Genomic DNA, 15,777 nt, shown 5'->3' with positions numbered 1-15,777 from the left:
GTAGCTTACTAAGGCACTAAAACATGTGTGAACTGTTTTCAAAGTTGTCTGTAATTGTTCAAAACACAGCCATCAAAAAACTTAATCATAGAAATGTTACTTTCGAGGGCAAAAATGTTTTTTTTTTTTACTTATATGTGCTTACCTCTCAAGCCATGCATCTCCCTTTTTTATCAGATGAGCAAAATAGATGTCTCTTCAAAGATATGTGTCAGTGGTCACATGACCAACTTATTCTATGGTTTTCTAAATAACGGGCGGAACTACTTGCCCCTTGGCACAAATTACCCCACTCTCCCCTAATCACGATGAGCATTTTTTTTTGCTGTCTGTCTTGGGTCTTTATCATGTTGGAGGATGGTTGGAGGACCTGACTGGGACTAAGCTTTCTGGCACTGGGCATCACAGTTTTCAATAGAATGCCCTCATTTCATTCCATTACGCACAGATTCAAGACACTGTTCCAGATGCAACAAGGCATTCCCAGAACATAAACAAGCTTGCTTAATTTTTTGCATCTGCAAACATAAAGCTGATGTGACTTGTCCAGAGGTGGCAAATCCAGGTCCAGAAAGTAAAAACCCTGCTACAGTTTGGCTTTAGCCCTAGGTGCTAGCTAGCGAGCTTCCTAGCTAGCTCCCCAGGTGCTCGTTTACCTGCTAGTTAGGGGCTAAAGCCAAACTATGGCAGGGTTTTTACTTTCTGGACCTGGATTTGCCACCTCTGGACTTGGCTTGGTGTATATCTTTGCAAGGACTATGAAAATATTTCATAGGGAAAGATGCACTAATCACTGACACAGGCCCTTATCCCACCCTTACAAAACATTTTGTGTAAATTAATTTAGAGCTATTTGTTCTGTGAACACCAAGTGACAAGCTGTGCTGAAAAGTAGCCTGAAGTGGTGTTTGTGGTTTGCAGCAAGGATGAATGGGAATGAAAACCAAACTGTTAAAAAGCAGCAAGCTGACGTACGTGGCGACGTCAACCCAAGCAGTCATTGAATGACAGAAAGGTCACAAGTCGTCCTATTCCTGAGAGATGTGACTGTGAGGGCCGACAGCCTGAAGACTGTGGCCAGATTCAAACTAGTGACGTGTAGCGGGAGTCCCCAACCACCGGGCTGCAAAGTCGGCTGGGAAAAAAACCCGTTTTGAGCGGAGCATGAGACGCGACTCCAGAAACCCGATGCCAGGGACTGCCCCGGTGGATCACAAATGAGACAATCGAGAAGGGATAAACGGTTTTGAAAATTAATATTGCTATTGAGATTTAATATGCGATTTTATTTTTCCAAAGTCCTTTTCACATGTATTTTTTTTTAAACTTCATTTAGAGTTGTTAATGTATTTATTTTTTTTGTTTAAATTGCAGCCCCTGTAATTTGCTTGCCACTAATTACAACTATAATGGGACAGTACAATTCCAAACAACACTCATTTGTGTATTTAATCATTTTGATTCATATGATATTTTATATGTTTCATTTCTGCATTGTCTGACTCTTGACTTAAGTGAAACCGCCAGTCTGTGGTGCAAAAAAGGTTGGGGACCTCTGATATAGGATGTCTTTATAAGGCAGTAATTATGACAAATTCAAACTTACATATATTGAAGTGTCATCATATTATACTGACTAATGATTTTATGAACACATTACAATTCAGACCCTCTTGTTTAAAAATGTGGCTGGCACTCTTTCAGGTCATGGAAGTTTGTTTTGTTTGTTTGTTTTTCACTCTGATGTGTGGGCAAACTGTGTATGTGCGCGCGCTGCTCAGTTTGTGGGTGTGTTTGTTTCCAGTTATTATCACAGCACTAATTACCCAGGGGGATTGTGGGTAAACAAATTGTTCCACAGAAAAAAAGAGCCAGCTAGTGTGGCGAGGAGTGTGGAGGAGGCAAGACAAAAGGAGTGAAGAGCGCCGTTTTTGTGTCATTCTGCTGACAAATAAACTGTCTAAAAGCATTACCTCCTTGGCGGAGGTAAAAACAAAACCACACCTGTAGGAAATTGACTGAATTGCCAATTGCTAAAAGTGAGACTACAAGCTGGTTCAAGATTGTGATTTCGTATGATGACATCACAATTTGGATTTCAAAACCCGCAGAAAATTCACGTTCTCATCTTGCTGAAATCCAGTGAATCTTGCTGCTAGATACTAAAATCACAGCAGCCGCCCTTTCCAGTGCTGCAATGACAGTGCTTAAAATGGAAGCACTTGCCCACATGCACTGATTTGTACACAAACCTGAAGAAAATATTCCTTGGCTCAGCAGGAAGAGCAGAAAAATAAGGTCAAAATCACAATTACAGTGTCTGGTGAATTGAACACATGAGAGCAATAGCACCTTTACAATATCGGGTTCGAAAAGTGTGTTTTAAATATGGTGACTTGTGCTTAGTATTTCTTTCTTTCCTTTTTTGTTCCCTATTCATTACGGTACAATTTATGAATTGTTGAGATAATATGACATTTACAAAAAAAATCAGCACTCTTTTGCTCATGTATTTGAAATTAAAATATCCATCCATCCTCTATACCAGGGATAGGCATACTCGGGTCCTCGAGGGCCGGAGCCTTGCAGGTTTTGGATGTTACCCTTCACCAACACAGCTGATATATGACCAGCCCATCAGCAAGCTCTGCAATAAACCTGATAACGATCCTGTTGATTGGAATCAGCTGCGTTGGAGCAGGGAAACATCCAAAACCTGCAGGGCTCCGGCCCTCGAGGACCGAGTTTGCCCACTACTGCTCTATACCATTTATCCTCAGCCTATCCCAGCTGTCGTTAGTTGAGAGGCCCTGAACAGGTTGCCAACTAATCGCATGGCACAAATGGATAAATAACACACATTCACATAGAGACAACTGAATCTACAAAGAAGCTACCATGTATTTAGAATATGGAAGGGAAAACCTGTACACAGGTGCAGGACATTACTGAGATAAAAAGCATCAGGATTAGCGCCAAGGTGGAAAGGATGGATTTAAGTCAGGCATAAAAAGATGGCGTTTGGCCTCTGTCGGAATCACTCAGGCTGGCATGACGGAATGCACTTTCTCATCTCAGATACAGTCTGATTAAAAACAAAAACACAATGTGCATGTGGGACGCCAACACGTTGTTGACACTCATAAATAGAGGGCACACTCCTTTGTACTCCTTGTCTTACTCACGAGCCAAATTCAGCCGTACTTTGCAACACGGTCCATAATTATCAGGCAGCAGCTCATTGCACACGAAGCCATCTGTTGGTCACACACGCGCGCGCGCACGCACGCACACACACACACACACGCACAGATGCTTGGTATCTGGGATATATGGGACAGTGCTGCCATGTATAACTAAGTTTGCAGCACATCATTAACAAATTGCAAAAAGAGGTTAAAGAATCTCGTGAAGCAACAACAAATGGCAAATAAAATATCAAAGAGTGACTCCAGTGCAATATGGAATGCAATCTTATTCTAACTATAGATTATACTTAATATATAATACTTAATTAAAATTGGACGGATAAAAGTTCTCATATTTTAAATATTTATAACTCATATACTTCTAACCTAATTTAGCTCCCCCCCCACCCATGTCTTTCGTCATATCCGGTCTTTAGTGGCTGTCTATGTTATTCTGTAATATTTTTACTCTAGTTATTGATTAAGTTGCTGGGTTTTTCGCAGTTAAAAGTTAGTCACTCTCCCTTGTGATGCGGTTCCAACCAGACCTGTGTGACAAGTGCACTGTACCGCTCAAACACATATTTGGGAGTTCTGCAACGGCATTTCAATAGCTTAGCAATTTAGCATTACTTTCCCTTTTTCTGGCCATCTTTGTCGTAACGCAGAGCATTTTCACGATGATTAGTGACTATAGACACCGGATGCACAGCAAACTTTAACAGCCGCAGCTTGAGGTGATGCAGGCGTACAGTTTGGGCATTTTTGTCAGAATGAGCACAGAAGGTGATACAAAGACGTAATCAACTATCGCGATATGACGGGCAAATCCATACCTTATATTGAATATACCATGTCTACCGCACACCCCTAGCTGCAGGCATTTAATATTTTTGGAAGTGAATAGCTAAAAAGTTGTGGTTTCCACGTGATTCTCGAATGTAACAACGTGCAACATGAGAGTTCATTATTCAGAGGCAATTTTATATGGACACAGCAAAATCACCAGTGTTAGATTAACACTGAGAGTGCTAAATCTAACACTAGAAACATGTTTATATGTGTCCACACCAATGAGTGTAAATCTTACACTTTTCAAAGTGTTACTTTTTTCACACTTAACCAGTGTTACGCTAACACTGTATCGTGTTAAAAATATACACTAGTAACCACTGAGTAGTGTTGAAAGTACTACACTAATGTCAGTGTTAAAAATGTTACTCATTCAAACCACACTTAACTGACAAATGGCACTTCATTTAAAAATATATATATTTTCATTTTTTTTTCTAGAGAGAGCTCAGTATTGTTCATTCGGTAATCTTACCGATTCAACATGTCATCATCATTGCTCTCGCTCTCTTTTTTTCCCCTTTTTCTTTCTTTTTTTTTATGTGCGTGAGTATGTGACCTCAAGAGACCAAAGGAAAGACTGAGGAAAGGAAGGAAGGATAGATAAAGCAGAGTGAGATCCACAGACATCAGCCTCCACCGATTCAACAACCAGAGGAAGAAGCAGATTGTGTTTGAATTTCGGTAGATGCTGGTGTGGTGGATCTGGCATGCATGAAAACCTCCACCAAAGAGGGGAGCCGTCGACCCCAGCCGGCCAGGACAGAACAAGCACAACCCCCCGGGGCCCCCCAGGCCGCGGCAGCGCCAAGGCACAACCCCTGAGCCCCGCAGTGGCCACCGGCCGGAGAGCAAACCCAGGAGTCAGGGGCGCCCACCCACAGCACCCCCCCAACCCAGCCACCCGTACCATCCCCCTCCAGCCGCGTGGTGGGGCGGAACACTGGGGGCGGAAGGGGAGATGGGAGCACTGGTAGACGGGTGGCACCCTCGAATCCCAGGCCCAGCGAGGAAAGGTCCCGGTCGTCACGGCAGCGTACCTAGTGAAAGCTAACCCTGTTACTGAGTTCGCCAACTCGCCGACTGGCAAACTCTACCCTTACACCGTGGATGTGACCCCACCCAGTGTATATACATGTGTATGTATGTGTGGTGCATTAAAATTGGGAGCAGGTGACATGGAGCAGAGGGAAATTATATCCCCCCGCTCCGATTCACCTGCTTCCCAGACGTGTCGGTGAGTGTATGTTGTGCATTTAAAAAAATGGGGGGCGTGGTAGCGAGGCGGGAATACAGATGGGGGACCGCAGCACTGCTTAATACTGCGGTCTGCCCCAATCGATGGCTCCCCACCCTGACACACTCACCCCTTCTACTTGTGGGGTGCATTAAAATTGGAGGGGAGTTGTAGGGCGAAGACGGTGTCTACACCCCCCCCCCCCCCCCCAAAGTGTGTGTTATGTGCCCTATGTGTCTATTAACAAAGTGTGTTGTGCAAAACTAGTGCAGTGAGTTAAGAGGAGCGACCACCGGGGCCTCTGCCAACCCGTCGGGGGCAGGAGACTCAACCACCACACCCCCACCCAACCCCCCAGCGGGATCCCGGCGGGCATATGAAATGGCACTTCATTTATATAGCGCTTTTCCACCTTACGGTCCTCAAAGCGCTTTACAATTTCTCTTTGGGATGGGAGTGACAGAGTGAAACTGGTTGGTTGAGGGATGGCGGACCAAAATGCAAGCGAATAAGGCGGCAAAACAGGACTCAAGTGCTGCACAGGGAGTTAACGGAAAGCGTAGAAGAAGAATCAGCGAAGAAGACAAACCTTTTATTTTTCTAACTTTATTGCAATCTACAGAACACAGGAGAAGTAACAATGGCGGGTGATTCAAGTACAACACCGCTTCTTAAACCTGGGAATAAAGAAGCAAAAATATTTTGCGCAAAACTACTACGACACGGCTATCCGCCATTGTTGTTGCCAAACTGACAGTTTGCGCGCAGTCACACGAGAATTGGCGCATACGTCATCAATCTGCGACAATGCATCATCATCGAGCTGCGACCATTACGTCATCACTGGAGGAGTATCCTGCATATGGTGTCCAGATGGACACGTACGGTGCGCATTTTGAAATCTTTCCACTCTGGAGGCCGCTTTCAAAAGTGATCGGTTTCAAGCTCCGAAACCGCTCCATCGTGTGGACGAACGGCCTGAACGGTAAGAAACTTGTGAGGATAGATTGAAACTGGTTTTCGTGTATACGGGGCCTAAATACACCAACACTAATGAGACACACCTGGGGAGGGGAAGAGTTGAAGACACACAGGTGGACGTGATTACAAATAACAAGACGAGGGTAAAGACACGGAACATAAAATAAAACACTGAACACTCAGACAACAAAGAACATGAACACCCATAATCAAGCAAAAACCCAAACCCACAGAACCGAAACATGACAGGGAGAAGATCACTCTACCACTGAGCCACTCCGCCCCGACAACAACTTGATTCATCGCTATTAAAATGTCGACAGCGCGCTGGAAAATTGGAAGGTTTCCCCTTCCCCGGAAATGAGGGTGTGGTCAATTTAACACTCAAGGTAGTGCTATTCATGTTACACCCAACATCCACCCCAACACTAAAAGAAATTTACTCTGACAGTGTAACATTTATATATATATATATATATATATATATATATATATATTCGTGCTGTCAAAGTTAAAGCATTAAATGATTAATTAATCACAAAAAATCGCATGAATCATAAATTAACGCAAATAATAATTTTGAACATAGATTATCCTTTAGCGTGACAGTGGATGGCCACGTTTAAGGTAGCACGGGTTGTGTTTTAGCAATAAACATTATTACATGCGTTAAAGTAAAGCATTTAATAAATGTTTGCGTATCACATTTAGAATATTTGTTCATGTCAAAATATTGGGGTCATTTTTTTCTATTTTAAATTATGCAAGTAATTCACAGATTAGAAAAAGAGGAAGATGAGCGTGTGCAGTGGATCAAAAAGTGTTGAAGACGTCCTCATAACCAGTGCGTTTCAGATTTGGCGAGGAAAAAATGTTGATAAAAAAGAATTTTTTTATTAAGCAAAATTCTAAGATGTGATTAATCTTATTTAAAAATGTAATCGTTTGACAGCTCTAATATATATACTGTATTTAATAGAGCCCGGGAATCGAGCTAACCATCGCCCCCTGACAGTGTAACTTTTTATCCTAACAGTGTTAAAATAACACTGCTTACTGCATATTTGATTTAACACTGGGAATTTAACACTGACCAATTTTCTGTGTAAAGTCGGTCATTTGTATAAATTTTCCAACTGAATATCCTTGTATGCAGGTATTGAAAAGCTGTTCAAATGAAATTATTATTATTATTATTATTATTATTATTATTATTATTATTATTATTATTATTATTATTATTATTATTATTATTATTATCATTAGCTTGAGTGCTGCCTGTATACCACTGAGGGAATGTTAATTTCATGTCAGGGCTCATCAGGTGGCATCCAAGGACGCAGCGTTTCCTAAACATTCTCTAAACAGTTTTAAGGGTTTTCTTGTTGCAAAGAAATTTTGAACTTCTTCAAAATTTGTATGCGAGCATAAAAACAGTTTGCGTGCTAGATGGCTTTCAAGGGTCTGCCGAATGTCTTTGCAACATTTTGCAGCCAACACTCCCTACCTGCCCCAACCCTCACAAGCCTGCGCCGCTCAGTGAGATACGGGCTTTAGAGAACATTTATCGAACGTTTAGGATACGTTGAAACCTTGAACGAACTCTGACGTGAAATCAACATTTGTTAGCATCCCAAGCTTCACCCCTCAGTGGGACACAGGCTTTCACGAACCTTGAACAAACCCTGACAAACGCTGACGTGAGGGCACATTCGCTACCTTCACAAACACTCAAACATCCTTCCCTCAGTGGGATGCAGGCTTTAGTGTTTGGTGCTCAGGTACTAAGTGCTTCAATATGAAACAATGGAGTACCACAACATTCAACAATCTCTTGCGAACAAAGGACTGAGTGAGCAGCACATTTGTATTTATTCATAGCACATTGCAGGAAGTTTTGATTTAAAGCATATTATTATTTTGACCTGGTTTTGAGAAAGGTAATTTTTGGGCTCTCATGTCACACATACTTTTGTGAGAAGCAAGAAGGAGTTGCAAGAAGACCTCTACTTGCAGATAATGTAGTCAGTCACGCATGTGACGAGAGCAGTTGGAGACCGCCTTTCACCCCCCATGTGACAATCGAACATCGCCAAAGAAACTAATGCGGTCTACCAAATTCACACACATGCTAAACAAGACTTGCCACAAGACTTGCCCCGGCACGAAAATGAAGATGTGCCCGTTTTTATGCCGAGCACAGTCTACTTTCTGTCACCAAATTGTCGCCAGCACCATTTGAACACCCAGCAAGGCACATATTCGGTCTGTTAAATTCCCAAGCATTGTTCAGTAAGGTAGCCTTGCCCTGGCATGAAAATGAAGATGTGTCCATTTTTGCGCTGCATGATATAAAAATAGGGCCCTCAGTCCCCAGAAGGCTCCAAATAACAAAACAAAATGTAGATGATTTATTTTTTGCACATCACTTCACAAATAAAATCCCCAAAAGAATCAGAAAAGTAGCTAGAGAAAATATAGCAAGGTAGTCAATAGGTTGGATTACTTTATACCCTAGCTCCAGCCCTATCTTTACGGTAACGAAACCCAAACTCTGTATTTGCACGAAACACAGCTTTATTTTAACAGAATGTAACACACCTTCAATTAAGGCACCTGGGAAATGTTCTAAATTATACACTTAAGTTTAGCTGCCTATGTAACAGCATAGTTAGTCAATCCAAAGGAAGGCTGCCAAAAAGTCGTATGGTACAGTTATACTTACAAGAGGATTAGGGCCATAAGAGAAAAAAAAGGTTGGCAGGATTCTCACTTTATTCTCAGAATTCTGACTTTAAAGTGACTTTAATCTCATAATTCTGACTTTAAAACGTGAATTCTGAAGTCAGCATTCTCACTTTAAGGTCAGAATTCTGACTTAAAAGTGAGAATTCTGAGATAAAAGTAAGGATACTGCCAACCCTTTTCCCCCCGTCTTCACTGGCCCTAATCCTCTTCTGTATATACTGGCCCCCTTCGATTTTATGGGGTAACTTCACGTGCGCAGTTTGCGCACCACCGCCGCAAACTCAATCAGACTGACCCGCTTTTGCAGATGGAGACCTTCTGATGTTTAACAAGCATCTATTCAGCCGTGCATGGCAAGCTGCCAACTTGCAGCAACCAATTAAATGTCAAACAACACTGACATCATGAATAAGAGGCTGGATTTCGGTGGGTGTCTGCCTGCACACGCACACACAACTTTGACGGGGTTCTAAAATTCAATGTGTATATGTGGAAAGAAAGGGGGACTCCACTTCAGTTATTTAGAGAAAGCCCTGATGAGAGTGAGAGAGCGAGAGATGGTGTGAGGGTGCTGAACAGTCAAAAAAAATTTATACATTTGTGTTCAGCTCAAGCATTGACAACTTGTCATTTGTGCTTATAGTGATTTGATACGTGCACATATGTAATTACTCTGTCTTTACTATTGTTTAGAAATTAGCTGTACAGATAACTAACAGCTTCTCCAATAAAGACCAGGAAGCCTCTTGCTGTTTTGGCAATTTACTGGATAATACTGTAAAATACAAAACATAGTGGGACATTACAATCATGTTATTTAAAGTTTGAAACAATATAGATTTGAATAATTTACTACAATTAGATGCAAACCCTAAAAAACAGGATTGTTTTTAGCCGTTAGCATAACGCTAATTTACATGGGCGCTACCATTGAAATGCTACGCTAACAGGTGTCTAGTAACTTATGACACATTGGAACTTAAAACTAAATGTAAACATCCGATTCAATAACCTAATGCAAGCCATTACTCCTCAAAATAATATACTTACAGACATATTTCTGGAGCCAAAATGACACTGGGTTTTGTTGAATTATTAACATTGTTTTTCAGTTTCAATTTATATTTTAGCCGTTTTGGATTTAGTTATAGCTGTGTAGCTCAATGAATAGCTGTGTAGCTCAATGAATTGTCTATTGTATTCTTATCTGTCTCTTTCGCCTGAGAAGAAAAGGGCAACGGAAGGGAGTGTAGTCTAGTGCCGGTCTCAGTCGGTTGAAGAATCCAAGGACAGGCTGATGTATTATTGTTTTTCTCTAATCTGATTTATACCTATGGGAACTTGCTGAACTTGCTGATGGGAGGAGACTTTTCGTATTCACCCACTTTTCAATAAATAATGATGTGCAGGAGGAGGAGGGGCACACTTTTGAACAGAACACTGTTTGGGTGACTTCAATTGTGTGATCAGAAGCTTCTGTTATAATGATACCTTTGCAAAGGGACTTCTTCACCAGAATCTCACCATTCAGTTAATTGAACACGCAAAGAGTACAATACAAATATATTGTCTACTCTAACAGTTTCAACACTCTGGATTAGCTGTGTAGCCATGCAGGAGAATTGCTTGGAGTACAATGCGCTCAAAGGTAAAAAAACAAAAAAAACAAAGGCGGTAAGTGGGCAGTACAGTAATGTTCGTATGTCTATACACATGTAGGTGTGCTTACCGAGGAGTAGAGGTGACCCTCTCCGTTCATGGCGATGTAGAGACCAGTTTTTACTGATTGGATGGCCACAACTCGAAGTCCCACTGGAATTAAGTTAAACAGAGCTGCAGAAAAAGATAAGACAAAGTGTTTGAAGGGTTAGTTTGCACAAGTAACAAGACAATATTCCTTCAAGGAGTCAATTCGTGAATCTTGCTTGGAAATGTCCTGTTTCTAACTTTGTGGAAAGTTATTTTATGTTCCAGCATGGAGTTTGGTGTGGAAGAAACTGAGAGCCCTGACCTCAACCCCATCAAACATCCTTGAAGTAGAGCAGCCAACATAAGTGACCTCGCAATTGTTTTGCTTGGTGAGTACACTTTCAAATCTTGTCAAGAGCAGAAGCTGCTGTAGCTACAAGGGAACTCCATTTTCTTCCATGTTCGCGAGCCATTAGTCTTAATACTTTACTCGACATAGTGTATCTTTCATGGAAGTAGCTCTCTATTATGCTGCAAAGATACGTGTGCATTTGATCACAATAACAACCTATGATGAAAGGCTTGACAGCAGACATGACTTTTTTTTTTTTTTGCAGTGCGTCTTCCCTCCAATCAAGGCTTGATTACGCAAGGGAAGGCAGAGTCCTCATTAATCAAGGCTGCTTCCAAGTGCTTTTTAAACCACTTTCAAAAGCAACACACACAACATTGAGCGTTGAGCACAAGAAATGTGCAAAGGTGATCATCCATGGCAAAAATGCTTCCAGCTGATTAGAAGAGAAAATTAAAGCTGCCTTTGCAGCCCTTTTGATGACGAAGCCTCAATATGATCATCACATTTTGACATCATGCTACACCCAAATTAGATAGTGGAGGACAAAAATGGGCTTGGTAATTTAGCCAGGCCCATGGGTGCCTGCTTCTGAGTGGGACTTATGTGGACCAATTGCTGGAATTTGTCCAAATGGCGGCTTCAAACCAAAATAGCCGAAATCCAATTGAATTTTGTGCATGGTGTGGGGGGCTGAAACCTTTTCTTAATTTCCAGAGGTGACGCAACTAAGACAGTTTTAGATGGTCGTACTGCAGGACCCCTAAAACACATACTACACATTACATTCTGTAAAGTAAATTTGACTCTGTTAAGAGTGGGACCAAATAGACTCAGTTTCAGAGTAAAATTTACACTCGGAAGAGAGTAAAATAAGGAATTGAAAAAATAAAAAAAAAATTCACTCGAGGGTTAAGGAATGAACTCATGACCTTCAGCTTGGGAGACTGCCACACTACCACCTGAGCTATGCCCCTCCTACTCTTTGCTTATCTCCAAGAGGAGACCAAAAACATATTTTTTGGTCTCTTGGATTTAGGAAGATTCCAGCTGACACGACCAATATACTACTACATAGCAGGAACTGCGTGGCTCGGGGAGTAGATCAAGCTCTCTCAAGCTGAAGGTCGTGAGTTCGTTCCTCACCCCTTGAGTGACTTTTATTCATTATTTTCTAATTCTTTTTTTTTACTCTCTTCCGAGTGTAAATATGACTCTAAAAAGGAGGACTGCAGTAGATGGACATTTGATGCAAGGAAATCATTTACAGAGCTGCACCGGAAGGTTACCACTGCAAAACCCAGCACATTTAAAACAAAAATTCTGGAACCAGGTATGTCAGGTTTGTTGCTATGTCAGGTCCAATCATGTGTGATCAACAATTGTTGCGTCGGTGCATGTGCATAAGTTTTTTTTCTGCTCACAGGAGTTGGTGCTGTCGTCTTTGGTCCCATCCAGACTTCCATCTTGGCCCATCTGGAGATAGAAGCCTTGCCTGCAGAACAACCTGGTCACTATGCCCTTCAGCTGTGGTTCTAGGGGAAACAACAAGGAGGCCGGTTGGAAAAAAGTAAATGCTGGGGATGATCACACCTGTGTGTAGAGCTGTATCAAAAAGTACGTCTTTGGAAAAAGGCTCAGTTTTGATGGACACTTGCACAATTTTAAATATGTATTTATTATTGTGTTAGTTTGACAGGTGCACTGGATCCTATCCTTGTCAAGAGGTGGTCTGTATCATAAAGATGCAAAATATGTCAGCATCCTGTAAGGTGCAGCGCCACCTATGTGATACAAAGATATTGCATGTTTGTTGTGGCTCAGATAGCTCAGTGCAGGCATTTGTCACTTAAGGCATTTCTCTGGGCCAGGGGTCATTTAAAATGGAGTGTGGCAAAGTGGAAACCTGTTTTGTGGTCAGACGAATCACGATTCGAAGTTCTTTGTGGAAAACTGGGGCGCTATATCATACTGACTAAAGAGGACAATGACAACCCAAGTTGTTATCAGCCCTCACTTTATAAGCCTGCATCTGTGATGGTATAGGGTTGCATGAGTGCGTGTGGCATGGGCAGCTTCCACATCTGGAAAGGCATCATCAATTCAGAAAGGTATATTCCGATTCGAGAACAACATATGCTCCCATCCAGGCATCATCACTTTCAGAGAAGATCTTGCATTTCGCAACACGATAATGCCAGACCACATTCAGCACCAATTACAACATCATGGCTGCGTAGGAAAAGGATCCGGGTATTGAAATGGCCAACCTGCACTCCACTTCTTTCACTTATAGAGCACATTTGGCGCATCAAGGGGAAGGTGCAAGAAAGAAAGCCCAAGACAGTTGAACAGTTAGAGAGACGCGTGTTAGACAAGAATGGGACAGCATTCCTATTTCTAAACTTGAGAAAATTGTCTCCTCGATCCCCAGACGTTTGCAGACTGTTGTAAGAAGAAGATGGGATTGCCTCATAGTGGTGAAAATGGCCTTGTCCCAACTTTTTTTAGACACCATGGAATTTAAAATCAACATCGTTTTCCCTTAAAATTATACATTTTCTCAGTTTGAACTTTTGACCTGTTCTATTCTGAATAAAATATTAAAAATTGGCACTTCCACATAATTGCATTCGGTTTTTATTCACAATTTGTATAGTGTCCCAACTTTTTGGGAATTGGGTTTGTATATATATATATATATATATAAATTAGGGGTGTTAGAAAAAAATCGATTCGGCAATATATCGCGATACTACAGCGCGCAATTCTCAAATCGATTCGATATGCGGCTGAATCGATTTTTAAACATAATTTTTTTATGGGAATATTCAACGAAACGTCTTACTTAGTAGGATTCACACATTAAGCATGGACGAATGTTATATTAATGGAACATTAAGCCTTAATATTTTATTTCAATGCTGTTCAAACATGAAACAGACTGCAACCTGTTTGCTAAATGCAGTGGCTCAGTTATAAGCCTGAATTTTCAGATCAATAAATACATTTTCATACAAATCTTACAGTGTACATGTACAAGTTTACTGATTAGTATTTTCTAAATTTGAGTTTTAAAAAATCGCAATAATCAATTTATAGATTTGTATCGGGATTAATCAGTATCGAATCGAATCGTGATATTTAATCTCTTATTATTGTTTTGATCTTAAATGCAAGAAAGACATTAAAAAAATTATAACGAAAATTTATAAAAAATGTAACTAAAATACAGCATTTCAGAAAAATAAATAGAACTAATAAAGACTAACAAGCCCGCTCTGAACAATAATTAAAACCAACTAAATAAAATAAAATAAAACTCAAATACAAAGTGACTATAATGATAATTGAAATTTCAAAACTAATTTATTATAACCCAGCCCCAAACCTACCTCAGAAGCATAAGCGGGGGGCTTATGCTTCTGAGGGGGTCCCACCCATTGTTTACATGAGGAGCAAATATTACACCTGTGAGCATTAGTTGGAATTTTTGATACAATATTAGATGTCATGAGATTGGAAAGCTGTAATAGTATTAATGAAATACTTTAGATACTATTTATGTCCAGTTTCAACTATTTATTGAAGGTTCATTTGAGATTCAGCATGAACGGTCCATCCTGAGGGACTTCCTGCAGAGGACCAGTCATGCACATCAAATCCATCACAGGATTCTTGTACTAATCCTTTCCTTACCGGTCATTGTTCCACTTGAAAAATTTTGATAAGGTTTTTGGGTCAGCGGAAGGCAATGTTTTATGTCACAGACTTATAAAACGCATACGACCACACCCACTGTTCCAAAACATGCTGGGAATCCCCTTTAAGAGTGTGTCAGAGAGGCAGAGCGTAAAGGTATAGTCAAGGTGATGTACAGTGACAAAACCCAGACTGACCCAGTTAGGGAGAGGGGGCAGGGGGGTTCCATTTTTGTGACGGCTCCATTTTGTGGCAAGAAGGAGGGAAGACGAGTTGTGAAGCCTTACAACAAAGCGTGCTCGTGTTGTGGCACATTATCAGCACGGCAGATGCGTACACTGAAACTATATAGTAGACGCAATCTTATTTTTCTGCTTCGAATATAACACGACAGTATCTACAACGTTTTTTCGAGTCACTAGATTTTCTGTAATCCTGTGATGAAAACATAACAATCACAGCACACAAAAGTGTAAATGAGCAAGATAAAGGAAAAAATTGGGACAGTTCATCTGATCTAATTAAAATGGCTTTCAAACTGGAGGAGGATATATAACGTAACATTGAATGCTGTCAAGGTCATGCTTTGGGCAAATTGACTTTTTGTTGTTTTATTGGACATGCTCATGTCTGACTGGCAGGCTCAAACAAGCCCTCCTCAGGCCGCAGTCCAGACTTGTGTCATCATTTCAGACGAGTTTGAGGTAAACTGGCTAGTCATAAACTCCGTTTACATTTGAATCACAATTACAGTTTGGTGATGCTTGTTGTATAATTGATGAAAAAGAGTCAATGATGGTTCACAAGGGAGTGGCCCCTAATCATCTTTCGTCCTTTCAGCTGTCAAACATGCACTTATGCTGCTTTTTCCACAGTCGCCAAGGTAATATTCCCTTCCCATCCCAGCATCTACATAGCCTGTCTGTTACTAGGGAAATTCCCATATTTGCGTTTCCATGACAACAGTCTCGTGATTCCACAGTGTTCCAGTAGAGGGGTATTCCCCCATCCACACACACATCCATACA

General features: G+C 41.1%; 1 protein-coding gene across 3 annotated transcripts in view; it reads right to left on the bottom strand.

Moving 5' to 3' along the window:
- Window positions 1-15,777, bottom strand: part of LOC147178244 (fibroblast growth factor 14-like) — a 55,671-nt gene that overhangs the window by 12,720 nt on the left and 27,174 nt on the right. For all 3 annotated transcript variants that reach the window (XM_086068245.1, XM_086068246.1, XM_086068247.1), the window contains 2 exons: window positions 12,472-12,582; window positions 10,736-10,839 (listed from right to left, as the gene is read on the bottom strand). In XM_086068245.1, the coding sequence (XP_085924371.1) occupies window positions 10,736-10,839; window positions 12,472-12,582 (215 nt within the window). The remainder of the gene's footprint in view (window positions 1-10,735; window positions 10,840-12,471; window positions 12,583-15,777) is intronic.

Source organism: Leptonotus elevatus, chromosome 2, assembly GCF_054856555.1.
Source record: "Leptonotus elevatus isolate MCC_2025b chromosome 2, RoL_Lele_1.0, whole genome shotgun sequence".
NCBI lineage: Eukaryota > Metazoa > Chordata > Actinopteri > Syngnathiformes > Syngnathidae > Leptonotus > Leptonotus elevatus.
This window is presented reverse-complemented; position numbering and strand designations above follow the sequence as displayed.